Source organism: Schistocerca americana, chromosome 1, assembly GCF_021461395.2.
Source record: "Schistocerca americana isolate TAMUIC-IGC-003095 chromosome 1, iqSchAmer2.1, whole genome shotgun sequence".
Classification (NCBI taxonomy): domain Eukaryota; kingdom Metazoa; phylum Arthropoda; class Insecta; order Orthoptera; family Acrididae; genus Schistocerca; species Schistocerca americana.
Window position 1 is genome coordinate 1079242148 of NC_060119.1, and position 27921 is coordinate 1079270068.

A 27921-nucleotide genomic window follows, 5' to 3' on the forward strand; every position below is an offset into this window, starting at 1 on the left:
TGGAACATTCTGTCACAAAACAAATGATAGGAAGTCAAAACTACATTACAACATTAAACTATAGGAAGACAGTGTAAATTCCTGGAATAACAAATTTCAAGTTTACATCTATAAACACACCTTCAAAATTATTAAAAGAGAAGAAAAACAAGATTCAGAGCCTAAGAGTACAACAAGTGAGCTGACTCAAAAAACTCACAATGACGGGCACAGACCAGAAGAATATAATCAGTTACAAGTAGGAGTATAGCACAAAGTCAATCAGCCACGTAAACCAGAGTATGTAAGGATATGTTGACTCATAGAAGGAGAAAATAATGAAAATGATGTGGGGACTGACCCGTGAACCCAAACCACACTGGGTATAAATCAGCAGAAATGTTTTGACACAATAAAATGAATAAACTTCATAATCATATATCAGTAAGTTCAATCATATGTAAATAATAATTATCAGAAGCACCTAGCCTCAATCAACAGTTGCACACACACACACACACACACACACACACACACACACACACACACAAACACACACAGAGAGAGAGAGAGAGAGAGAGAGAGAGAGATGACCAGGGATACCCAAAACAGAGTTAAGCATGAGTTTGCACACAACTCAAGTTCCAATGAGATACAATAATGCAGTACTCAGGATAAATACAGGTAATCAGAGTTCTAAAAACCTTGGAATGATAAATGATGACATATTCGACTAGCTTGAGGACCAAAATCAGTGTGTGAAATCAGAAATGTATAAATTCTGTTATACAGTCTACACTCGTAAATGTCTTCCACACTATTTGCTAATTGTTCATACAAACTAACTTATGTACATAGAAGCCTAGAAGATTCATCTACAGTTGATTAAAAAATTATACATACTGAGTGTTGAGATAAGAAAATTCATTGAAATGTATGACTACTAACCTAACAGTGCTTAATTCTATCAGATTCTGATAATTATTTACGACATGATTCATAGAACGCACTCTAGAACTTTTTGAGTTTTCACATAACAAATCATCACTCACAGAACATCAACCTACGTAATATATTGGGAAGTTAATCCTCCTACCTGAAAGAAGAAAAAAAATACATTTATGTGGAATAACATTGTCCATATCAGTGACTACTTCTCCAAACAAATAGCTCCACAAATTCTTCATATAGAATAATTTCTTGGCTAACAATTTACAAATCTCAGTCACAGCAGTGATGTAGTTGACAAATGCTTGAGTACATTACCCAGCACCTGTGATCTCTTGTAAGTCAACTGGACCAGCAAGGGTGCAGCCATATAGGAGTGTATGAGTGGATCCATCCATATCTTTGTTTCACCTTGATTTCTCATTGCTTGCTCCAGTGGATAAGTAACTTCCTGTCTACCTTTCACATCAAACCCTGAAACATGTTTTGTGTGCGAAGCATGCTGTTCAATACTTCCCTCACATACCATGGCATATGTTTTGACTATCTACTTTGAAAAAATGAGTGTACAGGATTTATGTCAGAATGGATTAAAAAGTGTTCACATATGAAACTTTAAGATATTAAGCCTAATATTTATGGTACATGTGAATAAAATGAGTCTTCACTCAATTTACCACATCAATGACTTTACCCAAAAGAATTTGTGACAATTAAATTTTATTATTTTCTACAGAGTACATAGGAATAATAACAATATTTAGCACTAATAGCATTCTTAGCTAAGAAATTTTTTTACTGGATATTTAATGGCATTGTCCCATTTCAAAACTGTAAAAAGATCTACTCATGTAGTCACATAGCATATATGTAATAAATTCTAAAGCACAAATCTATTACAAAACAGAAGTATGTAGTTGAATGAATCTGCAAAAGACAGTGTGGCATAGATTTAAACTCAGTCAACAGATGGAAATGTCGTGTGGCTAGGGCCTCCCGTCGGGTAGACCGTTCGCCTGGTGCAGGTCTTTCGATTTGACGCCACTTCGGCGACCTGCGCGTTGATGGGGATCAAATGATGATGATTAGGACAACACAACACCCAGTCCCTGAGCAGAGAAAATGGATAGATACAGATAAGACAGAACTTCAGAAATCACAAGATCTTACATACTACATTCGTGACATACAAAACAGAAATATGCAGTTGTATGAATCTGCAAATATAGTGTATATTTTCTTTCAGACTAGGGATCACTAAGCATCCATGTTCAAATATCTTGTCTTCTACACTAAAAGTTAACAGTACATGAGATTTTACCAATTTGCTTTGCTTACCTGTAGCTCCTATTATCTTTACACCTACAATGGACCATTTCCATAAATTCTTACTGTGCATGACCTTACCCCTAAATTGTTCAGATATACCAAAATTGGGCTACCTGTATCAAACGGTTACCTTCCCATTGAGCAATCTTAACTTGAATTTAATGACACACAAATTCTGAATCATCCTCTCTATTGTCAGGCACTTCATGCAAAAGATCACTTTCAGTTTCATCAAATGCTAGATCCACACAAGGTTTTATCAACTTTACAGGTATCATAGCATTACTTTGGTTACTCATGTTGTGAGGTAAAGATTAAACACAATGAATAGATTCCATGGTACAACTAACATCACTTGTTACAGCAGGAAAACAAAACACAATACTGTCAAAATTACACTTTCTGTTTAGTTCCTCTTTCACTTCATTCCACCCATTGGGATACAAATTCTGACTAACCACAGCTAACTTATTCCAGAATGCACCTTTATCTGTGTTATCATCAGTCTTGTCCCAAATAATCTTCAAAAAGTTTTCACCTTTATTCTCCAGGCTCACGGTTACCCCACCTTCACTCTTTGGATCTTTACTCTGAATAGCATTAATGAAAAACTGTTTCAATTGGACTGGTATTCCATGACCCTCGCTTACATCACTTACCTTATGTGTATCATTAACATCATTTACAAATGGCTCCAAAACTTCATTATTCTTAAACTTCACAAATACCTGATATCATCATCATCAGCAGCAGCAGAATATTCCCCCAAAAGTACTTCATCAATAACATCTCTAACAATACAAGTCTCATCTTCATCAAAGTCACTTACCTCACCTACATTCATTTGCAATAAGCCACCAGTCAAAGACTTACCAACCTCAGTTATTTCACAGCTCTCATTCACATCTACATAAAAAATACCACCTAGTTCAGGTCCAATACAGTCATCACCTCATTTACATACATCAACAACAGTGTTTTCCACCGAAGAGAAGAAATCATTAGTGTAGACTACATCAAAATTCCCACCACTCTCACATTCTGGTTTGTGATTAGCACCTCCATCACCATAATTAAACATAGTATCCCAAAACTTTTGATCAAAATATAAATGAGAAATCTGATATTCCTTCTCTTCAGTTTCAGATACATGTGCCATATCATTTAACACTGTTGTTATTGTCTAGCTGCAAGTGCAACTTGGGGGTCCCGTGTGTTTCCTTGCCACAAAACTGTGGACCTCCATTGAGGCAAACTGCCATTTCTCAGGTTGCTACTTCTATGATTGTGTCTTCTATTAACATGCCCATGCTTATCCCCATTATCCCTATCCTGCTGATATCCAAAATTTTCTCTCTATTGACACTTTGATCCTGATAGAAGTTACCACTATCTCTGATTTTGTGATTAGTCCCATTGTGATTTCTATCATTCCAATTATTATGGTACATACATGGTGTGTCTAAAAAGTTTGGTGAATGCTATCAGACAACAAACAAAACAAAGTATACAAACAAATGTTCTTTATTGCCCTTCAAAATAGTTGCCATCTGCGACAACACACTATCAGCAAAGACCTTCTGTGGAATCAGTCACAGAACAGCTGTCAGGCGATCTTTGATGGCATTGATTTCAGCACAACATTCACTTTTCATGACCATCTTTCATGGCCACCTTCAAGTGGGGAAACGAAGAAGTCCGCAGGAGCCATATCAGAGGAAAGCAAAAGGTGTTCAAGAAGTTACCATCTTCTATGCTGGGAATTGGCGCACACAAATCGCGCTGTGTCAGGCACATTGTCATGGAGCAGCATCCATTTTCCAGTCCTGTGCAACTCTGGCCAAACCCGCTGGATATGCTGTAGCAATTGGTTCAAAACAGATTGGTAAAAGGCAACGTTAATGGTTTGACCTCCAGGAACAAATTCCTTGTGGATGATGCCATTGTTGTCAAAGAAGGCGATCAACAGTGTTTTCATCCCTTTTTTTTTTTTTTTTTTTTTTTTTTTTTTTTTTTTTTTGTCATAGGGAAGACATTGAACACCATGACATTGATTGCTATTTTGATTCTGGATTGAACTGGTAGCACCAGGTCTCATCTCCCATGATGATGGTATTCAGAAGCAATGGATCCTGGTCACACCTGGAAATGAAATCACCAGAAGTTTCCATCTATTTTGCTTTCTGCTCATCTGTGAGGTTGTATGGCACAGATTGAGAGCAGATCGTCCACCTACCACAATCATCATGGACGATGGTGTGCACTGTGTCCTTGATAATGCCCAATTGTTCTGCAATCAATCTGAGAGTCCGTCACTGATCTTGTGCCAGCATTTGTCACACTTTCTTGATCTTTTCTGGGGTTCTGCTTGTCAGTGGCCAACATTAGTGTGGCTTATCCTCAGTTGTTTCCTTCCTTTCATGAAAGCATTCAAACCATTCATAAACACATTTTTTGTTGCTAGTCCAATTTTGCTAAATTGGGGTCATGCCATTTATATGAAAGGTTGTATTTTTTTCTTATAGACCAATCTGAAGATAAGGTGAAACATGTCATTGGAGGATAAATAAAATAAATAATACATTTCTGCAACCAAGACTCTTTGTTCTTTCAAATTGTTACTGCCAGTTGCTCTATCACACCAATGTGGATTGGAAAAAGTTCTCTTACTGTCAGCTTAATAATAATTTTTAACTTTCATAGGCAAAATGTCGTCATCTATTTTAACTTGGTTATTTCATCATTTATTTTATAAACTACACATGCACATGACAATTTACCACTATCAACACCTGTTACTGCAACAACAGATACTTCTAGTTCACCTATTAATGATTGGTCGTAAGTTAGTAACTTCTTGTTGTTATTGTTGTGATCAGATGGAGGACTGGTTTGATGCAACTCTCCCCACTAGTCTGTCATATGCAAGCCTCTTCATCCCTGCATAACTACTGTGACCTATAACCATTTGTACCTGCTTATTGTATTCATGCCTATGTCCCCCTCTACAATTTTGACCCTCTACATGTCCCTCATTACCAAACTGACCATTCCTTGATGCCTCAGTATGTCCCCTACCAACCCAACCCAACCCTTCTTTTAGTCAAATTCTGCTTATATTTCTTTTTCCTCAATACGCTTAGCACCTTCTCATTAGTTAATCAGTCTACCCATATTATCTTTAGCATTCTTCTACAGCAACACATTCCAAAAACTACTTTTCTCTTTTTGTCTGTACTACTTATTGTCTGTGTGTCACTTCCACACATGGCTATATTTACAACAAGTACCTTCAGAAAATATTTCCTAATACTTAAGTCTAAATTAGATTCTAACAGTAACTTTAGATATCAGAGAGGTCACCTTCCAACTTTTCTGTTTAAATGTGCAATTCAAAAACTTAATATTGAGCATTTGTTTTATTGATAGCAATACCTTTTACATCATAATGATTATGACTTGATTTCTAATTAACATTAAAGGGATAGATTATGCAGGATTTCACTTCTTAAATTATAACTAACCTAAACATTCTTTAACATAATAGCTCATGACGTAGAAGAAATGATCAGATATGATTTCCTCGTATCCTATATCTCCGTAAATGTCATTTTTCAGTATTGGAAAAAAATTAAATATGAAAAATGTATCTTGGTCTGTTTAGTGGTGTGTGTGTCTTGGTTTAAACTACCTGACAGGATAAAGTGATTCACTGGAAGCCATTGCCTTGTGCAAATAATACTCTTAATGGTTGAGCTATCAATGTATGATTCACTGCCCATCTTCACTACTGCAGAAAATAGGTACTAATAGAAGTGAAACAGTGAAGGGGGTTATTAATCCTGTCTCAATAACTTGGTTGCATTAGGTTGCATTTAGGTTCCAGCCTGGCACATAATTTTATTAAAGTACAAGTACAAACTCCCCCACTCTAAGTATACAGTAATCAAATGTAGAATTAATTCTTCCAATGATATTTATTTTTTAATTGAGGATTTCAGCATAGGATATGTGGCAAACAGTGAGCAGTTGTGTTCTTAGAACATTGCCACTGCAGTTAACATGTATTTACTGTTGTATTGTATTTCTTAAAAGCAAAAGTTGTTCAAACAATCATTGCTTTTTTCAGCACCAAAGGTTTTTGCAATTGCTTTCTCAGTTGTAAAAAATTTTCTGAAGGAGTACACATTAAGTAAAATACAGATTATAAAAAATGATCCAGTTAAGTGGAAGGCTGCAATACTCAGTACAATACCAGCAGATCAGCTGCCAGCATATTACGGAGGAACTCTAACAGATCCTGATGGTGATCCAAAATGTCCATCCAAAGTAAGAGCTTAGCAATAATTTGTACATATTATTAGAAATATTTCTGTAACTATGGAGAAAAGTGTAAAAGATGATACAAAGAATATCACATTAGTCAACTTGAGAAAACATTTATGATTCAAAAGATTCTTACTTTCATTGCCTTATGTATGGGACTGCAATTGGTAGTAACCAAAACACATACTTAAGTAGTGCCCTATGAATCTCTGGGTCTCACTTGGAATTGGTCAGTTTGAAATTTTGACATGGTTTGTTGAAACAGACATCTGCAAAGTACATCCATAGGTGGCAGAAAACTGTGCCTTGAAAAAAAAAAAAAAATTAGCAAGTAGTAGTTTGAAATGGAAGTGTAGACAATGTAAGCTGGAATAATTTCCTCTGAACAAGTTGCATCATGAATGACTGTAAGAGATATTTTTAATGGTAAAGGTTTTCTCAATTTTACAAAGTGATGGTTTCGTACACAATAATTAAATCTCACAATTTTTTATGAATTTAAGAAAATACACAACTCCTTCAAATCAATATTAATGTTATCAATAACATGAGTAAGTGAAATCCAGCAACGGAAAATCCAGCATGAAATAATGACAATATTATGGAAGGCATAGATTGCTATTCACTGAATAGTGCACATGTTGAGACAGGCACAATAAAAAGAGGCCAGATTGGCCTTGGCAGCTAGAGACAGTGGTCATTTGTGTGTGAGCTGCATTTGTGTGAATGAATGTATGTATATACTTATGTTGTCTAATGCAGGAGAAGGCCTTTTGGCTGAAAGCTTACTTGTTTAGGGTCTTTTTATTGTGCCTGTCTGTGACTCAGCATCTGCTATATACGGTAAGTAGCAATCTATCCTTTTCATGATATTGACATGAATAAGTGGAATGTAAATTTGTTTGTGGGGGGGGGGGGGGAGGGGGGAGGGGGGAGGGGGCACATGCATGCGCACACGCACACGCATAATGCTGACTGAAGTTTATTAATGTTTCAGTTGGCTACATGACAGTTTTCAGTGTTTATATATCCATGTGTCAAGGATGTCATGGAGCTGGGTCTACGGTAACAATACTGCTGGTCCACATCAGTAACATATTCCACTTCTTAGATCTGGTTGCATCAGTTCCTTGCAAAAATAAGTCATGCAGTTTTGTATGCTCACATTAGGCAGGTTGCAGTTGGTCCACAACACATGTTGATCAACACTGGGTCAAAGCTGAAGTCATATACATCCTACAGGAGAGGTTTTTGTAAGTCATCCTTGTGATCAATGGTCAGTGGGACTTTGGCTGTTCACTTATGTAATAAAATGAAACACCCACAGCCATTGTTTTGATGTTATTTTATTACATTGCAACCAGTTTCGGTAACTCGGTACACCATCTTCAGGCTGTAACTGGTACTGTGACCTCCCATCATATACATGATCCCATAATCAGCATACATCTTTAAACTGGCTTCCGTAGAATAGTATAATAGCAATGTTGTATCTGAAATCATCAGCTACCAACTCGCACACAACATCACTGTTGCAGTATTCTATGGAAGCCAGTTGATAGATGTTGGCCACTGATGGAATAATGAATATGATTGGAGTTCATCTTCTCATTGTCAGTTATGCCTGAAGATGGTATATTGAGTCACTGAAACTGGTTGCAATATAATAAAAGAACATCAAAATGTTGACTGCGGGTGTTTCATTTTATTACATAAGTTATTAAAAACTTGTATTACCTGTTAGGATACCTTGATATGATGCTAACACAATCTCATAAGATGTAAAGACTGTAGATTCAGGATATAGGTGGTACTTTTTTTTCCACTAGAAGGCCCCCGTCTCCTCCCTATTACTACTACAAGGAACTTGAGTCAATACCAAATGGATCTTCAAACCATAATGCTAGTTATGGTCAAGATCTGTTACTCCACAGGACTTGCAGAATTTGCCCCCTCTAGTTGATATTACTGTGCCCACACATAATAGACATCCTTGGCAATGCCAAATCAGAACTTATCAGGGAAGATAAAGTAATGTTGTTTATTAGCTGTTAAAACCTCTCAGCTGACTTACAGTCTGAAAGTAATCATATCTGCCCTAATGTTACTACAGCATATACATGATGTAATGAGGCCACTGTGAAACTGCTACCAGTCACTAGTGACTCACATTGAAATAAAGAAGCCACCACATGTGTTCATTTGGTAGCAGTTTGAGTCTCTTGGTTGTATACTGCACTGTGTGCAATAGAGTATTCGGTTACTGGTGGGAGATGCACATGGCTGACTAGAACCTTTGAATATGTAGGTGTCCTCAGTGGGGGAATTTGCTTACATTGAATGCACATTATGTCAAAAATTTGCAAGACATGCAATTCTGTCCAGATGTAACTCACTGATTTGAGTGGTTCTTTGTTATTGATGATTGAGCTCTATTTAGATAAACAGTTTTATCACAAAGGCTTCAGCATATTATTGCAATAAAGACAGTGTTACTTAAAGTTCACTCTCATGTTCCTACAAACACTATGAAAAGTTTCATGTACTCACTGGCATTTGCATTATTGATCCTGTTAATAAAGCACATTGGTAATTTAAATCTATTGTTGACAGGAAAACAATGTGTTATTAAGTGTATAAAAACTTGTAAACTGGCTCATCAACATTTATGCCGGGTTCCCGGGTTCGATTCCCGGCGGGGTCAGGGATTTTCTCTGCCTCGTGATGATAGGTTTAAGTAGTTCTAAGTTCTAGGGGACTGATGACCATAGATGTTAAGTCCCATAGTGCTCAGAGCCATAACTTTCACGCAATTATTGATCAACTGCCACCTTGTAATTACCTGATCTGAAAAAACGGAACTTCCGTAATTGCACTGCTGAAATTTTACTGTAATGCTCAAGCCAACTGTTTATCATCAGGAGGTGATTACAAATTGTGCTCATTAACTGCAGTCTATTTATTCACTTCATTGACCTCTCGCATCTATTTATTCACTTCATTGAGCTCTCGCATCAGGCTCTACACCTTTTTTCATATGTTGCTGGCAGCAGTTGAGTGGTTGCCATTTATCATATTTAAGTTTTACTACTAATTCCAAGAACACTGTATTATTCGCACTGTAGTATTAAAATTTCACACTAGATCAACATTAGTTGTTGTTATCCAGTTATAACAAAATTTAAGTTCAAACCATACAGAGGGAGAAAAACGAGGTAGTGTATACAAAGAATTAGGCAAAAAGTGGGTTTTGTCAATATAGGAAACATTACGATATATAAGATACCACATTTTTCATTGTCATACTAGAAGAGTGATGATGAATACAATGAGATATTTGTTGTGTTTAAATTGATTAGACATATTTTTGATTTCAGATCAATCAAGGAGGTAAAATCCCAAAATCATACTATTATAAAAACAGTGAAAAACTTGCAGAAAATGAAAATTACACTTCTGCTGTAATAAAGAAGGGAGACAAATTAAAACTTCCATTTGTTGTTGCACAAGATGGCTCTTTCCTGAAGTGAGTAACTTTTCTCAGATAATTATTTTATCAATGAGATTATCAGAATTCATTGGCCTTTTTCTTAAGTTTCTGTTCTGGTAATTACTCCCATTACCATACTTACTAGCTGTATTAAAATCTTTTAATAAGTCTTTGTACTCTTCAGTTTATAGGCTTTACTCATCTTTATCTGTAGATTAATTTCTTACTTCCTTCCATCTAAATTTGTGACACTACTGTGTCCATAAAGTGAGCTAATCCTTGAGTTTTCTTTTATATTACTATAAAATTCTTCAAAATTGTATACCATTGGAAAAAGATTTGTGGCCTCAAAATATTTTAAGACACTCAGAATAATACACAGTAGTAGTTAAAAGCGTGCCCAACAAATGGAGACCAACCATAAGCAGATAAACTTATAAAACCACCCAAAAATTAAAAGAGTTAATGGACGATGGACCAGTGCTGAATACTTCAGAAATGGCTATGTGAATCTTATGTTATAATAACCTCTTAGCAACCTGAAAAGAAAAGCACTGTAACAATGTATAAGGTGAACACAAAATACTAAAGAATCAATACATTCCACATGGGGTAGAGACTGTTCATCTTGAATTTGCCAATATCATCTTTCAAACTGGAGTTGGGGAAAGATCTCTGATTAGCTGCTTTCTCTTTATGCATTTTATGTAAATGATATATTGTAGTATGATTGTGTCCTGTCGAGATTGCAGAGTACATTAAGAGTATGTACCAGACAAACAGATATAGACCACAGATGGCCATTTGTAACACAACACACTCCATGCAACTATCCATGGGTTTAAAATCTACATCTACATACATACTTCGGAAGCCATGGTAGCACGCATGGCAGAAGGTACCCTGTGCCACTAAGTCATTTCCTTTCCTGTTCCACTTGCAAATAGAGGAGAAAAAAATGACTATTTGTATGCATCCATATGAGCTCAAATTTGTCATATATTATCTTCATGGTCCTTACATGAAATGCATGTTGGCATCTGCAGAATCAGCATGCACTCAGTTTCGAAGGCTGGTTCTCTAAATCTTCTAAACAGTGTCCTTGAAAAACAATGCCACCTTCCCTCAAGGGATTCCCATTTGAGTTCCCGAAGCGTCTCTGTAATACTTGTGTGTTGCTCAGACCTACCAGTAACTAATCTAGCAACCTGACTCTGAATTGCTTTAATGCCTTCCTTTACTCCAACTTGGAGCAGGTCCCAAATACTTGAGCAGTAATCAAAAATATAGTCCTATATGTGGCCTCCTTCACAGATGAACCACACTTTTCTAAAATGATCCCAATAAACCAAAGTCAACCATTCACCTTCCCTACCATAATCATGACACACTCATTCCATTACATATTTCCTGGTAACTTTAATCCGAGATACACTACTGTTCGTAAAAAGTGAAACATTTAGAAACAATGGTCTGCAACATGTCATGATAAGAACAGCAGAACTGTAATAAATGATTCAAATGACAGGCAGGTACTGTGCATATAGGCCCAACAGCACTCTCTTTTGTGTGACCAGAGAGGTCAGAATTACACGATGCTCAATTGGTGCACAGCTGCCATACAAAGTGGAAATGTGTCACCTAGTGCCACTAGCAGTCAGAATAAGTGATAAACACCTCCTAAATAAAGAATACATGACCAAGCAACAAGAGGAAAGGAGAATTATTACACAAGACAGCAAAATCTGAAATTTACAATGAGTGCTCCCAATGAAGCAGGAAAAAGGTTTCCTACAAGCATCCAAAATCAATTAAGGAAGTAAAGGAATTAAATTTATATAACAGTCATTTTAAAGTGTATCTTACAGAGAACACTATGAGTGAAAATTAAATGTCAAATTAAATATTAGCTATTGTACAGTAACATAAAATATGTAAGAACTTCATATGTATCTATGAATGTAATCCTGTTTTCTTTGCTGTACACTTATTGTATATATAAAATTGTATGATGCACCCTTTACTCTCAGCTGAAAATTATTGGCTGGAGCCCATGGGCAAAGGATAAGAAAGTAAATAAATATATAGTTATAATAGAGGGAAACATTCCACATAGGAAATATATATCTAAAAACAAAGATGATGTGACTTACCAAATGAAAGTGCTGGCAGGTCGACAGACACACAAACAAACACAAACATACACACAAAATTCAAGCTTTCGCAACAAACTGTTGCCTCATCAGGAAAGAGGGAAGGAGAGGGAAAGACGAAAGGAAGTGGGTTTTAAGGGAGAGGGTAAGGAGTCATTCCAATCCCGGGAGCGGAAAGACTTACCTTAGGGGGAAAAAAGGACGGGTATACACTCGCACACACACACATATCCATCCACACATATACAGACACAAGCGTAAGGACCTGAGGACCTGAGGAAAGGTTGTAAGGCAATGCTGGATGTGAGGAATTCTTTGAAGGCTTGTAAGGGATGATTTTGAGGTAGTGGTGGTGGATCAAGTTGAGATCGTGGTCTGAACTGTTCGAGGCAGGGTTCAATGTCAGGTTTACTGTTGGAAAGGTCTTGGGGTGGGTTGCAAAGTGATATTTCCAATGGGTATTACATGTGAAGAAAAGGATGTCCTTCACCAAAGAGGCATTATCAAATGCAGGTTTAGGGCTGAAAGTGAGGCCCTTAGATAACACAGATAATTCAGGAGGGGAGAGCGCTTTAGATGAGAGGTTAAGGACACTGTTCTGTTGTGACTGGTTCGTGGGATTATGGGCTATTCTTCGTCTTGGAGGCTGTGATTAAGGCTGTGGGATGTTAAGGAGGTTGGCCAAGCTCAGTTTGTAGGAGAGGGGTAGTGGTTGATGGTGTGGCTGTTTAGGGAGCTGCAGAAGAACAGGAAGGGAAATACTGCTGTTCAGGTAGTTTAGGAGAAGGTGGGATTGCTTTTTGAGGTGAAGTCTGGCATGTTGTTGCAGTTTGAAGTTGGCTTGGTGGATGATACCATTCAAGGAAACATGAGGGGCAGATAACTGCAGGATTTTGTAGGAGGAGTGAAGTCTGGTAGAGTGGAAATTTGCTGATGAGGCATATAGATCACAGATTAGCTGAGTAAGAGTAAGAGATTGCTGTATTTGAAACTGTAAAAGAGCCTGGTGTAGGGTAGGATTGCACCCAGAAATGGGGACTTATAGTGTTAGGCCTTTTGGAGTAACTCCAAGGGACAAGCAGGTTTCAAGAAACACTTTGTGAGACCTTAGGTTTGATAGTGTAAAGGCATGTTTTCGAAAGGAAGAGATGTAATATGAGATGGTATTGTTTTTGTTGTTATAATTATGTTATAAGATATAACTGAAAAATAAAACAATGGAAAATCCAGGATACAAGGATGAGATGGAGAGAGGGTAGGCAGCTAAATGCAGTTGGAAGTAAGATGGAGGGTAGGCAGTTGGGGGGGGGGGGGGGGGGTGGCAGTGCAAAAGAAGAGAAGTGAAAAGGTTGTGGGTATGTTGGTGGAAAAGAGTGCTGGGGTGGGCAATGGCTGATGAAGATTGAGGTCAGATGGGTTATGGGAACGTAGGATATACTACACGGAGAATTCAGACCTGAGCAGTTCAGAAAAGCTGGTGTTGGTAGGAATGCTGCAGATGGCACAGGCTGTGAAGCAGTCATTAAAGTGAAGAATTTTGTGTTGGGAAGAGTGCTCATCAACTGAGTGGTCCAACTGTTTCTTGGCCGCAGTTTGTCAGTGGCACATTCATGCAGATAGACAACTTGTTGGTTGTCATGTCTACGCAGAAGGCAGCACAGTGGTTGCAGCTTAGCTTATAGATCATATGACTGGTTTCACTGGTAGCCCTGCCTCTGATGGGATAGGTGATTCTTGTGACTGGACTGGAGTAGGAGGTGGTGGTGATGGTGGTGGTGGTGGTGGTGGTGGGAGGATGCATGGGACATGTCTTGCATCTAGTTCTTTTACAGGGATATGAGCCATGAGGCAAGGGGTTGGGAGCAGGGATTGTGAAGGGGTGATGTTGCGTAAGTTCGGTGGGTGATGGAATGCCATTGTGGCATGAGTGGGAAGGATAGTGAGTAGGGCATTCCTTATTTCAGACATGATGAGAGGTAGTTGAAACCCTGGTGGAAAACGTGATTCAGTTGCTCATGGGTGGAAGAGACATAGGCATGACAAGTGTCATTTGACTGAGAGCAAGAAATACGTTTGCTGATTCATTAGGTTTTGGATCCTTGACTCTCATCTTGTAGCAAAAAGAAGTGATGCAGTTAGCGAGAATAGAACATCTTCTTTCCAGAGACAATATCCCAAAGCTTTGAACACTTAACAACACAATCTTAGCATGTGCTTCATTCTGCCACTCACCAGGGCTCAGGTTTTACTAATCTCTCCAGCTGTTGTCCACTCGTTTCTTATTCCCTTTACTAATGGCTTCTTTCCATGGCTTATCTTTCCCTTACCCACAATTTCTTGCTTTTATTTCATTTCCCTCCTTAAGTTTCTTTCTTTTCCATTTTTCTCTTCCAGTTCTAGAGTTGCATTTCAGTAGATAGACCATTTTTCCATAGGGGTAGTGTCGGGTGGGTTGGGTAAAGGGAGAGGGAGGCAGGGAGAGGGATTAAGGTTGGGTGGCTACCATCATGGAGGCAGGCAGCCAGTTTGCTGACTAGGAATGCAGGAGAGAGTGGTGGCAGGTATACAGGTCAGGTACGTGACACACAGTTGTCAGACCCGGTGAGGAGCAATGCATGCTGAATGTGACATGGGGATGTGAATTTGGAGGGGTGACTGAACAGAGCAAATGAAAAACTATTGGTTGGAGGGTGTGGGGACAGTGGGTCACCAGAGATTGAGGACAGAATGATTACAGGAGTGAAAGATATATTGTGAGGATAACTCCCACTTGCGTAGTTTACAGATCATGGTGGTGGAGAGAGGGATCCAGATGGGCCCAGTTTGTGAAATAGCCATTGAAATTGAGCTTTTTGTGCTCAGCTGGATGTTATGCTGCCACATAGTCAACTTTGTTCTTGGGTTCAGTTTGGCAATGGCCATTCATCCTGGTGGACAGCCAGATGGTAGTCACACCAATGTAAAAAGCTGTACAGTGTTTGCAGGAGAGTTGGTATGACATGGCTGCTTTCATAAGTGGCCTCACCTCTGATGGGGTAGGATAAACCTGTGACAAGACTGGAGTAGGAGATGCTGGGTGGGTGGATTGGGTAGGTCTTGCACCTTGCAGGGATAGGATCCCTGTGGCAACAGGTTTGGAGTAGGAGTGGTGAAATGTCAGTGGATGCCTCAGGATAAAGGAACAACTAAACTGGCACAGGAAGGTGCTGGCCATTTATCAAAAGTCATTTGTTACTTGACAAAAGTTCAACAATATTTTATTGCACAGACAAATCTTATAATTAAACTGACAGACAAAACACATTCTCACTCAATCTTGCCACCACAAATATAGAGCATTGTTCAAACATAAATTAAAAAGGGAACTCTTCAATTCAGATTTACAGGTAAACAGAAGAATAGTTTCAATAAAAATAAGTAAAAAATTTACTTCAAACAATGGAAAATCCAGGATAGAATGTAACAATATTGTGAAAAGAAAAGTTTCCACTTACCATATAGTGGAGATGCTGAGTCGCAGATAGGCACAACAACCACACACACACACACACACACACACTCACACTCACTCACTCACTCACTCACTCACTACTCCTGCAAACACAACTCATACACACTGCAGTCATGTGTGTGTGAGTTGTGTTTGCATGAGTGTGAGTATATGTGTGTGGGTGCATGCCTCTGTGTGTGTGTGTGTGTGTGTGTGTGTGTGTGTGTGTGTGTGTCCGTTGTCTACTTTTGATGAAGCCCTTACGGGCTGAAAGCTTTGTTTGTGACAGTCTTTTTGTTGTGCTTATCTGTGACTCAGCATCTCCGCTTTATGGTGAGTGGCAACTTTCCTTTTCATAATATTGTTAAAAAGATTACTTGTAACACTGGCCAAAACTAACTCACAATTCTGGAAACATTTGATCAATCAGTGAAGGCTACCTGGCGAAATATGTTTCATTTGAATACTTTTACTCCATCTCACCACCATAAATATAGAGCATTCTTAAAAATACATTAAAAATGGAAACTGCTCAATTCAGATTTACAGATAAACACACAATAGGTTCAATAAAATTAAAAAAAAAAACACAAATTCCTTACAACCCTGTCCAAAGCGAATCAATTAATTTGATAACGTTCTATGAATCGGGGAAGGCTCCTTGGCATATTCAAGGTAGTGGCATGGAATAATAATAAAATAGCATTCAACAACTGAGCATTACACCAACATTAAAACTGTTACGTTAAAAAATCCAAACTTCAGACAGAGAGACCTTTGAAGGAGTAGATGCAGCAGGGCAGTTATGAATAAGATGACAAAAATAATGGACACAACTGGTTAAATTAATGCCTCACTGCTATGAGATAGAAACTAAACTTATACAGGATGCCGTAGCAGACCAGGAAGCCATAATGTTTCAGAGTCTATGGTGAGATGGGAAGTGGCATGCTACACACAACCAACACAGACAGTCTACATCTGGTGGACCGCTGGGTAACAAATAAGACCCTGGAGCAGCATCTCCAAATGCTGCAAACAGCTTGGAAGGCTGAGAGAAAACAAGCAAAGATGTAAATTATACACAATAACCATAGAACATATGAAAATGCTCAGACCAACACCAAAGTTCAACAAGATCGTGGCCCCAAGCCCTCACCAAATCTTATGTGTAATAATAATTAATAATTATTGGTAAAATTCTGGTTAACTAGTTAATCTTACAATAAAAGTCAACAATTTAATGTGATAATCACACACAACCCTCAGCCAAACTAACTTAACTGACTTAGAAGGTAACAAGTGAATCTTGAATAATAGCACTCGAATAATTGCAATCATATTTGAAACAAATATTAATTTTCCTGAAAGTGTAAATCTCACCAGAGTAAGGAAACCCAATTATTCAAAGAGCCAAGATTTGCTGACAGCTAATATCTACTTACTACAGCTGCAGGCAATTCTATAGTTGCTACATCAGTACAGAAAGCAACTTCCATTACAAATCAGACTCAATTTCAACCTCAGTGGTCACTAACATGCGTGACAGCCTAGAACATATGACAATTTCAAACCTAGCTAACTAATAAGCAGACACTGAACAAATTGTAATTAAAGGAAATTTTAAAACACACAAATGTGGCACTCAAATAATGTCAAACAGAGGCACCAAAAAGTAAATTCAGTTGTTGAAACAGAGTGATGGAGAAACACAGGAAATCCAGTTTAGGAAGCAACTTCAACACAGGAGCACATGCAACAATCAAGTAATGAGTACCTTACTCACAAGGGAAGACCAGATGGCAATAGAAAATTAACAGCACTCCAATGCCCATATCAGCAACTATGCCTCCTTAATGCAGGGTAGATTGGCTGTGTCAACCTTAGGCCCAAGTATTGCTGATCAACATGATTTTAGTGACAACCAGCTGCTTAGACAACTGTTCACACATAATCTCTGTGCACAGCCCACCGTACATCTCATGTGGCTCTCTCTCTCTCTCTCTCTCTCTCTCTCTCTCTCTCTCTCTCTCTCTCTTCCCTGACTATGACTGACTGACCGCCAAGATCATTGACAAGCTGGCCAAGGATACAACCAAAGACTCTACAAAGGGGCCACCTGGTGACTAGATGGAGGAGGACCGTGCCAGTAGGCAAGGATGTAAAACATAGAACAAGCCAACACACCTAAAATGGCACAGGAATGGCTAAGATGTCATGTAAGTTGGTGTGCAGTGGAACACCACTTTAGGAGGAATGGGAAGAACCTTTTGTAGGAAATCTACCATTTCAGGGCTTGATGAGAGATAATCAAAGTCCATAGCAGCATATGGTTCAGTTGCTCCAGTCCAAACTGATATTGGGTGATGAGAGAGGGTCCTTCTTTGCAGGTGATTCTTGAGAGTGGTTTGTGGTTTGAGGATTGGAAGAGTATGAGGATATGGCATACGAAATATGTTTGTTGACTAGGTCTATAAGATAAGGGAGGGGGGGGGGGCAGGGTGGGAGGATGAGGGAGGGTGTAGTGCCTGTATGTGAAGACCTTCATGAGATCTTCAACGTACAGGGCGAGGGAGTTCTTGTCACTGAAAATACATCATTCATGAGTGTGTAGGCTGTATGGGACAGTGTTTTTGGTGTGAAATGGATGACAGCTGGTTGATACAGAGATGAAGGTCAACATCCAGGAAGATGACATGTTGGGTAGATGAGGACCAGATGAAGCAGATGGGAGAGGTGTCTTCATCCTGATTCCATATCATGGATATGTCATCAATGAACCTGAACCAGACTAGGGGCTGGGAATTTTGGGGAGCTAGGAAGGCTTCCTCTAGATGACCCATAAACAGGTTGGCATATGGGGATGCCTTGCAGATGCCCATGTCTACGCTAAGGATTTGTTTGTATACCTTTGCCTCAAAGAAAAAGTAGTGAGTCATGATATAGTCAGTAAGGTGTATAAGGAATGAGGTGGTGGGTTTGGTATCTGAAGGATGCTCAGAGATGTAGTGTTCAATAGCAGCAAGACCACAGGCATGAGGGATGTTGGTTTACAGGCAGGTGGCATCAACAGTACTGAGTAGGCATTGTGTGTGTGTGTGTGTGTGTGTGTGTGTGTGTGTGTGTGTTACTCTTGTAAAAGGATTACTCTTTCTTTTGAGTATGGCTATTGATGACTCAATACTTCATCTTATCAGTGAGTAGTCTCTTTTAACCCAAAAGTATTTAGATTCGATCACAGCTTTTACATGGTGCTTTCTTTCCCAATGAGATTTACTTTTTTTCTCAATCTCTCACTTTTCACTCATCATTCTCCTTGTTTGTAGCTGACACATCATTGTTTAAATTCCTCTCAGCCAGTCAGCTTTTACATGTTCCTATCAGTCTGTTACGAACTTGGTCATAATCTTTTCTTTGATTTTCATCTAGTTGCAGTTTGGATTTTGATCTTTTCTTACTAGCCAGGCATTATAAGACTGAAATTGTTGCACAGAAATATAAAGTCAATATATGGAGCTGCTGATTATCTCAAAGAAGTGAATAGAAAAATCACAAGTACGCAGTGAAAGCCCATATGAAATGGAAGGGCTTTCTATTAGCATAGAAATATGAGACTGACGTCCACAAATGTAAAAAAATCTGATGGTTTCAACTTCAGATATATTTTCTTAGTTGCTCAAATGAGTTGAAAATTTAAGAACCATAACAGTTATTATTTGTTATCCTCAGTCTATGCAGCTAACCCCAGAGTTCTTGAAAAGCACAATAGTCATATCGCTTAAGGAAGCAAATTGACGAAATGTGGTAATTACATTGAATAGAACGTTAAGCAAAAGGGAAATGTAATAAAAAAGCAATTTTACTTTGTAGTGACAAACAACTTAAGTAAGGTTTGGTTGCTTTCACAGCACTTGTGATAAGAGAAAGTACAGTGGAGTAAGACATTTATAATTCTTAAAGTAGATTTAAAACATGCAATGAAGAAAAATACAAAATATCCACTGTTTTTATTTATTTATTTAGCGTATGGCAAGTACAAATCACGTATGAAAAATCTAAAAGTACATAACACACAAAACAGTTACAATATCACAAACAAACATCTAGGTTAGAAATATAATCGATTGCACTGTTAGTCGCATCCATGAAGTCCCTTGTTGGCCCAGGGTAGGCCCTCAGAGGGCATTCTACCACGATATGGTGAATTGTCTGCCTGTCAGCGCCGCAGTCGCACTGTGGTGATGGCACTATGCTCCATTTGTACAAGGAGTCCACACAACGGCCGTGGCTCGTCCTGATCCTGTTAAGGGTAGACCAGATTTTGCGGGGCAAGTCAAAGCCCCGAGGTCTGTTAGATGTTCCCAATAAGGTGTTAACCTGAGGCGGTGTCTTTTCCTCCCATTCTTCTCTCCAGCGGTCCTCAAGAATAAAAGCGTTCTTTACCAGATCTTTGACACTTGCGAGAGGGGGGTGTCTGGATTTCAATCTATTTTGCTCAATTCCATTACTCAGGGTGTGGATAGGAAGATCTGGGCTATTTTGGATTTTTCGACACTCCCTGACAAGTGCGTGTTCTCTGCGCAAATGTGGCGGCGGGATATGGCTCAATACAGGCAGCCATTGGACAGGAGTTGACCTGATCGTTCCAGAGATAATCCTCATCGTTTGGTTCAAGACTGCATCCACCTTCTTGATGTGAGCACTATTTAACCATATTGGGGAACAGTACTCTGCTGCAGAATAGACAAGTCCTAGTGCAGAGCTACGCAGAACGGAGGCAGTGGACCCCCAACTAGTGCCACAAAGCTTTTGGACAATGTTGTTTCTAGTTCTGACTTTTTCAGCAGTGTTTACAAGGTGTTGTTTATAGCTCAATGTTCTATCGAGTGTCACGCCCAGATACTTTGGTGTTCTGTTATATGGAAGAATGCGGATCTTGAGCTCTTTGTTTGCTAATTTCTTATTCAGGTGGAAACAAGTGGCCTCTGTTTTGGATGGGCTGGGTTGGAGCCTCCAGTCACGGAAGTATTTTCCTAGAGTGGTCAAATCGCTGGATAGTGTGATCTCAGTTTCCTCCATCACTCGGTGTTGTGTGGCCAAGGCCCAGTCGTCCGCATATCCGAACATTTTGGATCTCGTCCTAGGCATGTCGGCTATATACATGCTGAAAAGCAGTGGAGCCAGTACTGAACCTTGGGGCAGGCCATTATTAAGTTTCATGAATTTACTTCTGTTGTTACCGATGACAACCTGGAATGGTCTATTGCAGAGCATTTCGTTGATAAGGTTAGCCGTTTTTAGACATGGCACGATGCGGAGGAGCTTATAAATCAGGCCCTGTCTCTAGACAGTGTCGAACGCCGCCGCCAGGTCAACAAATACCACTGACGTTTTTTGCTGTCTTTGGAAGCCCGCCTCGATGTAGGTTGTTAGAGCAAGGACCTGATCCGTGCAGCTTCTTTTCGGCCAGAAGCCCGCCTGTTCTACCGGTACAGCCTCCAGGATGACTTTGTTCATTCTGTTGTACATAAGTCTCTCCAGTAATTTATAGATCATGCTGAGTAAGGCGATTGGGCGGTAGCTCTGAGGTTGGTCTCTCGGTTTGCCCGGTTTTAATATGGCAACAATTTTAGCCTTTTTGAGAGTGTGCGGAATTTTTCCAGTTTGCAACATGTTAGAGAAGAATCGCACAAGCCATAATCTTGCAAATTTACCACAGTGGAGCAGAAATTCTGGGTGAATCCCATCAAACCCTGGGGCCTTTCCTGGTTTTATATCGTTCAGGGCCATATTTAACTCTTCGACTGAAAAGGGTTGGGAATAAGATGTATTGTTCTCTGCTGTCGATTTTACCTCTTTAAGCTCCTTTTTAATTTTTATAGTATGGGCTCGTTCCTTTGGGGCCCTGGACGTCTTGCTGATGTGAACCGCAACTGTATTTGGAGACATAGCGCTGGTCATTCGCAGATTTTTACCTCCACCTCCAAGTCTCCGAAGCAAAGACCACGCCCTTCTGCTTGATCTTGTAAAATCCATTTGTTCCACGGTCTCCATCCACTTAGCACGCCTGGCCGCGTCTAGGCTATGTAATAGATCGTCTGCAATTTCTTTATCCCCATTGTCCAGAAACTGTCTATAAAGGCGTTCACTTTCCTCGCTCCATCCTGGCACATATTTGTTTCTGAATCCTCTGGGCATACTAACTTTAGCTGAGCTGATGACGGCTCCAACAAATCTTTCGTAGTTCTTATACGTTGGGGGTATCCATCCAAGGCATTTATCAAGTTTCTCCGAGAAAGCAGCCCAATCTGCCCTCCCAAAGTTCCATCTAGGACGAGGATAAGAGGATATCAGGGGAATAGTAAGACCTATTTCTAAGAGCACTGGACGATGCTGAGAGTGGGGGAAATCCTCAAGTACCCTGCGAGAGACCGGCAGGGGTTTGTTGTTCTTGTCAGTTGTAACAAAACTGAGGTCAGGGCAGGTCTCAGTTAGCCAAGCGGCTGATTTAAATATACCTCGGTCTTTGGCATCAAAGATTAGTTGAGTATTATGATCTTCTGTCCATTTCACCAGGTCTTCACCGTTTTGGTCAGATATTCGATATTTCCACAGTTCATGGTGGCTATTAAAGTCACCCACGTATATTGCTGGGTGAGGCAGGATTTGAAGGGCTTGTGGGGGCCACGATTGCCCTGGAGGCTTGTATATATTATTTATTGTGACTTCACCCACTTTTATAATGACTTCGTGAATCTCGTTTGTGGTAGATGTTGATACGAGAGCCACTTCTTCGATATTTCTCCTGACGTATGTTGCCGTGCCATAATGTCTGTGGTGTGTGGCGCCTATTAGGTCATAGCCAGATATTATGCCCCTTGATCTTAGCTGCTCGTCATCTTCAGTATGGGTCTCCTGAATTGCGACTACATCAATGTCGTTCTTTGTTAAAACTTTATGCAAGTACATGCATTTGGCTCTACTTATACCTTCAATATTCAGGTGGCAGACTCGAATCAGCGATCCGAGTTCTCTAGTCAAAGGGTTCGTTTTGCTAGAATTCATCGTGATTTGCCGTGACCAGGAGACCAACTAAGGATTATCTGGTCGCCTGTACTTTGCTAGTTCATTTAGCCGTTACCCAGGGTGCACGTGTAGTATTCTACTACGGACGCGAACTAGCTTTACGCCACTGTTATAATGTAGTAACAAGTGGATACAGACAAGCACAGTTTAAAAGGAATATCAAAAAGGCTGTAGTTAATATTCTTATAGAGTAACCTACATGATTAAGTGGCATTGAAGAAAACAAAAGAAAAGCTCAGAACTTGACATTGTCTGGGGAATTGAAAAAAATAATAAGCATCGTAAGATCTACTGAAGGGGATGGACAAGCTGCTTGGTGGAGAAAGAAGCTTGTTGACAAAAGAAAGCAATAAGGTAAAGTAGGAAAAAAAGAGGAAAACACTATTGTTTGAGCAAGAAACATAAAAAATAGGCACAAAATAATACAAATTTTCTTCAAAAAGATATATATCAGTCCCAAACACTGATCAGTAACTACAGAATAAAATTCCAACATTGTATATTGAATACATCTTCCATAGTGTGCTAAAAAAATGTTAAAATCAAGGGGGGATATTAATGTAATGTGTGTCAAGCAGGTTAAAATAGATTTTGGGGAAGCCATTGTCACATAAAGAATTTTTTCTTTTTATCCTATTAGATGAGTGTCGCAGTGCCTGATTTTACAATCAAACTTGTAGGAGCTCCAAAAATGTTAATGTCTCAGGTTTTTGAGTACTGATCTCACCAATACTTGAAAAAAAAAAAAAGTTAAAAAAAATCACTACTAAGGCAATAATATCATGAAAAGGAAAGTGCTACTCGCCATATAGTGGAGAAGCTGAGTCGCAGATAGGCACAGCAAAAAGACTCTCACAATTAAAGCTTTTGGCCATTAAGGCCTTGAAATGGAGAAATAATTTTGCAAGCTTGAGCATGATGCACATTTATATTGTAGGTAGCATGACTGTATGTACCATGTAACCAATAAAGAATTTACTTGCAGCTATAAATATTAAATAATTCTGTAAGCATAAATGAAGTCAACATTTGTCAACTATGGTGTCATATTGGTTTGTAAACTTCTTTTGCGTACCCTGTTGACCCAGGAGTAATATGCTTAAACCTATTTTTAAAAAAAGAAGAGAATATTGATGTCAAAGGGCTTCATTTATGATCATGGACATATTTTACTCAGCCTTATTTTTTCAGTTTATTATTGTACAATAACAATTGTAAAATAAGAGGCAGCAGGTTTGATCTTTTATTTTCAGATTATGAGCATTTTCTATTACCCACAATCAGAACATCATTATCGTACTAACTCTTCCATGTACTGATATCATTTGAAATGTAACTGACAAAATATTTCCTCATTACGGACAAATTGTGAAGCACATCTTTACAATTTGTATTAATGGGCCATCAAATTCAGTTGTAACATTGTATCCATGGCAGCACTTAACACTAACAATTACCAACTGTGTTTCCTCAGAATTAAAATTCCTTTACACACTGCCTGATAAAAAAAGTGAAGCAACCAGAAAGCATGGTCTGATGTCAATGTAACTTCATACCATACACACTATCAATGGGTCATGTGATAAAGCATTACCAGCACCTGACAGAGTTTGAAAGGGAACTCAATCTGAGTCTCCATGTGTCCAACTGATTAAATTGTGCCATATCCAGTTTTTTGGAGCATTCTGATGTGACGGTGGCCTGATGTATTTCATGGGACTTGTGGTGTAACATATCAGTTTGGTAAAGCGATGTGTTATCCAATGTCTGCCTAAACGAAAAAAACGTTGATCAAAACAGTTAAAAGTATTTCCATTAGTTAAGTAATGAAGGATCATAGACTGTTTGGAATTTTTTGTTATTGCCAGTGCCTACAAACTGGTGTGGACAGACACAATGTGTCTTCATGAAGGGGCAATGGTGGCTGTTTTGTTATGCATTATGGTAATTGCTGGTCTGACAGTTATTTAATGTTGCATCATCCTTGCTTGAAGAAGAAGACAGAACCATCAAGTAAAGAGGGCTGGGACGATGGAGATGACATCATGGAGAAAAACAAGATAGTCCTGTTATCTTTCAAATAGATACTAGCATCCTGTGGTTTTACCTCAAGCTGTCAGTTTGACATTTCACATTGATTATTGAGGTGTTTGCTATACAGAAAATAGTATGAAGAATCCTTGTATTTGAGAGTTCAAATACATGCCATGTTAATTTGAGAAGTGCCATGTTTATTTCAAAGTTGGATATTTTTCACAGCTCTTGACTTCCAGCGGCTGCTGCAGAATTTCAGTGACAAAAGTCAGAGCTGTTCAAAATTATTGTCACAGAGAAACAACAAGATGAGTGAATTAATAGTCTGAAGTTAATAGTTCATTAACGAAGTAGCCAACTACAATCAACAGGAACATTTCCAGAATGTGAGGACAGGCACATTCGTCATCAAGGGTTTGGTGACCATGACTGATCAGCACAAGGGAGTATTGCTCTATTGCACACCAAGCACATCATGAACCATTCACAGTTGCATTTGACTTCTGAGAACAATTAATGAAAGCCCTGAAACATCCTGTGTCACCCCACACCATTGGTCAGACTAGCAGCAGCCATGCTATGAAATTACTGTCCTGTGTATAGGCTGCCATTAAAACCACAACAACAATGTCCTCATTTGGAGTGGTGCTGTGACCAGGAATCATGGACTACTGATGAATAGCATTGTATTGTGTTCAGCAATGAAGTCTGTGCTACCCCTGATGACGTTCATCAGTTGGTTGGTGGCAGCTTGGAGAGAGGACCTATTCTTCTCTTGGCATCATGGTATGGGGAGTCATCAGGTATTATTTAAAGTCACGGCTGGTGGTGATTGAGCTTTTAATGGCATAACCTCCTGCATCCCCATGTTTTACCTCTCATGGTGCCATTTTTCATGAGGACAATGCTCATCCACACACACACACGGCACTCTCTGTGAACTGTCTGCATACTGTTGAGATACTCCCATGGTCATAGAGATCCCCAGATTTGTTCCTAATAGAAGATGCGTGGGACCAGCTAAGATGTCAGCTCTGCCTGAGGATCCAGTACATCAAGAATCAGTTACAACATTTGTGACCAATCTTGTCTCAAGAGAGGATACAATGGCTTTATGATGCCCTTCCCAATCAAGTCAGTGCAATCACCCATACTGATAGGTGGGCTTATACAACCAACTTTTTTGTAAGCCTGACAATCTCAACATTTGAGGTTTCATTTCATTTCCTCCTCCCTTTGTGGCACTCCACTTTTTTTGCCAGGCAGTGTATTTCTTAAAATTATCAGCACCATATTAAAACAGTGACATTATTCCATAGGTGGGGATTCAGAACTGAGAATCATGACATCAAATTTGGAATCACTTGTACAAATGAAGAAGGCATTGAGTCTGAAGAAATTCCCATACGAAAAGTCAACAGCCATCTATCAGAAGAAATGGGAGTCATAACATGTTCTGCGCCAGCAACATGTAAGTATTTTATTTGTACAGCACATCATACTAACAATAATGTACTTTATATAATCACAAAACTAACAAAGATAATAGTACACATACAAATGTTTTACATTAACGAAGTTGGAACAATGGAACTTTTCTCCAATCTTCAAATGATTATTTCTTTGCTTATTCTGTAGCACAGGCATTTTTATTCTATAAGCAATTGTCAAGGAAGTAAGGGACATAACCTGAAGGAGAGACATTCAAGAAAAATAATTAAGTCATGATCATTTGAATGATAAAAGTATTTCCAACAACAAAATATTTTTAAATATATGATAAATAATTTAGACACCTCAAATTGTTGACAGGCACAATTAAGACACTCACATAAAGTTTTTGGCCACAGGCCTTCGTTAGAGTATGATGAGGTCATACATTTGCAAATAGAATACTGACAATATTTCTTTTGCATCTATATTAGTTTTTGGAGTGTAGGTTGTGGTGCCATACTGATCTATAGCACAGCATGAGGTCTGTGTTAGGCTGAAAAGTGAAAGGGTGGTTGTGAGTTGGTGAAATGGTATCAACTTCAGTTAATCCCTTGTCAAGTTCACCATGGTGAAGCTGGGTTTGGGCCTGGAAGAAAGGCCTTTTGAGGGAACGGTGATTTCTTCAGCAGTCAGTTTCATACAAAACAGCTTGACTACAGTGGAGGGGATCTGGAGATGGTGTCTCAAACTATCGTCTTTTATGGGGGAAAATGAAGTTAATGGGGATGTGGAAGGTGGAGGTCAACTAGGTAGGGACTGAGAGTTATAAGGGACTGACATCAGGCTTGGATGGGAGTAATGAATAATTTAGTGTGAGGCAGTATTCCTGAATGAGAGTAAATCATAAGCAGCTGAGGTGGTGTTGAGAATGATGACCGTTTTCTGGCTATTGGATGATGTAGATATCATCTCAGACACAGGACACAGCAAATTGTCAAAGTTGCTGGTGTAACAGGAAACTGACCAATCATTTAAATACATTTTGCCCTCAACAGTTTCATTCATAATATCTGATTTAATGTGAAATTTTTATTTTTAACAGACACGATAATCTTCGATAACAGCTACAGTTACCTAAGGAGCAAGAAGATCAGTTACTCTGTTGGTGTTGTACCTCCAGTAGAAACAAAAGAAGAGGCACTCACTGAAGAATGAAACTCATGGCAACCTCAGTGAACACAACAAACTGTCTTTGAAGTCATGACAACAATCCTTCAATAACCATCAGCATTGTATTTTTCAACAATGTATAAATTGTATATATAAACCATTAAATATTTTATTTAAACAAATACCTTTTATCATTTCAGAATCACCTTTTGAAGCCCAACCTCACATCTATGTAAAAATTGAGAACCTTAGGGGGGAGGGGGGAGATAGACTATCAGCATATTCCTCCAGCTTGCACAGTCTTGGGATATTTTATGCCAGGTGACTCATGTTAAGCTAGAAAAGATAGTCTATCCATTTCCTCATAACTTTGCTTGGCATCTACCTGTCTAAAGTGTGTTGAACAATATTCTTGACCTTTATCCACTGATGCTCAACATTTTTGGTCCTGGAGATGAATTTTATTCACTTATCTCCACAAG

General features: G+C 38.9%; 1 protein-coding gene across 1 annotated transcript in view; it reads left to right on the top strand.

Annotated features, from left to right (window-relative positions):
- LOC124617679 (SEC14-like protein 2) overlaps positions 1–27621 on the top strand; it is a 264785-nt gene extending 237164 nt beyond the window's left edge. The window contains exons 7-10 of the mRNA XM_047145285.1: positions 6386–6585; positions 9960–10108; positions 26155–26306; positions 27372–27621. Of these exons, the coding sequence (XP_047001241.1) occupies positions 6386–6585; positions 9960–10108; positions 26155–26306; positions 27372–27484 (614 nt within the window). The 3' untranslated portion in view covers positions 27485–27621. The remainder of the gene's footprint in view (positions 1–6385; positions 6586–9959; positions 10109–26154; positions 26307–27371) is intronic.
- The last annotated feature ends 300 nt before the right edge of the window (positions 27622–27921 follow it).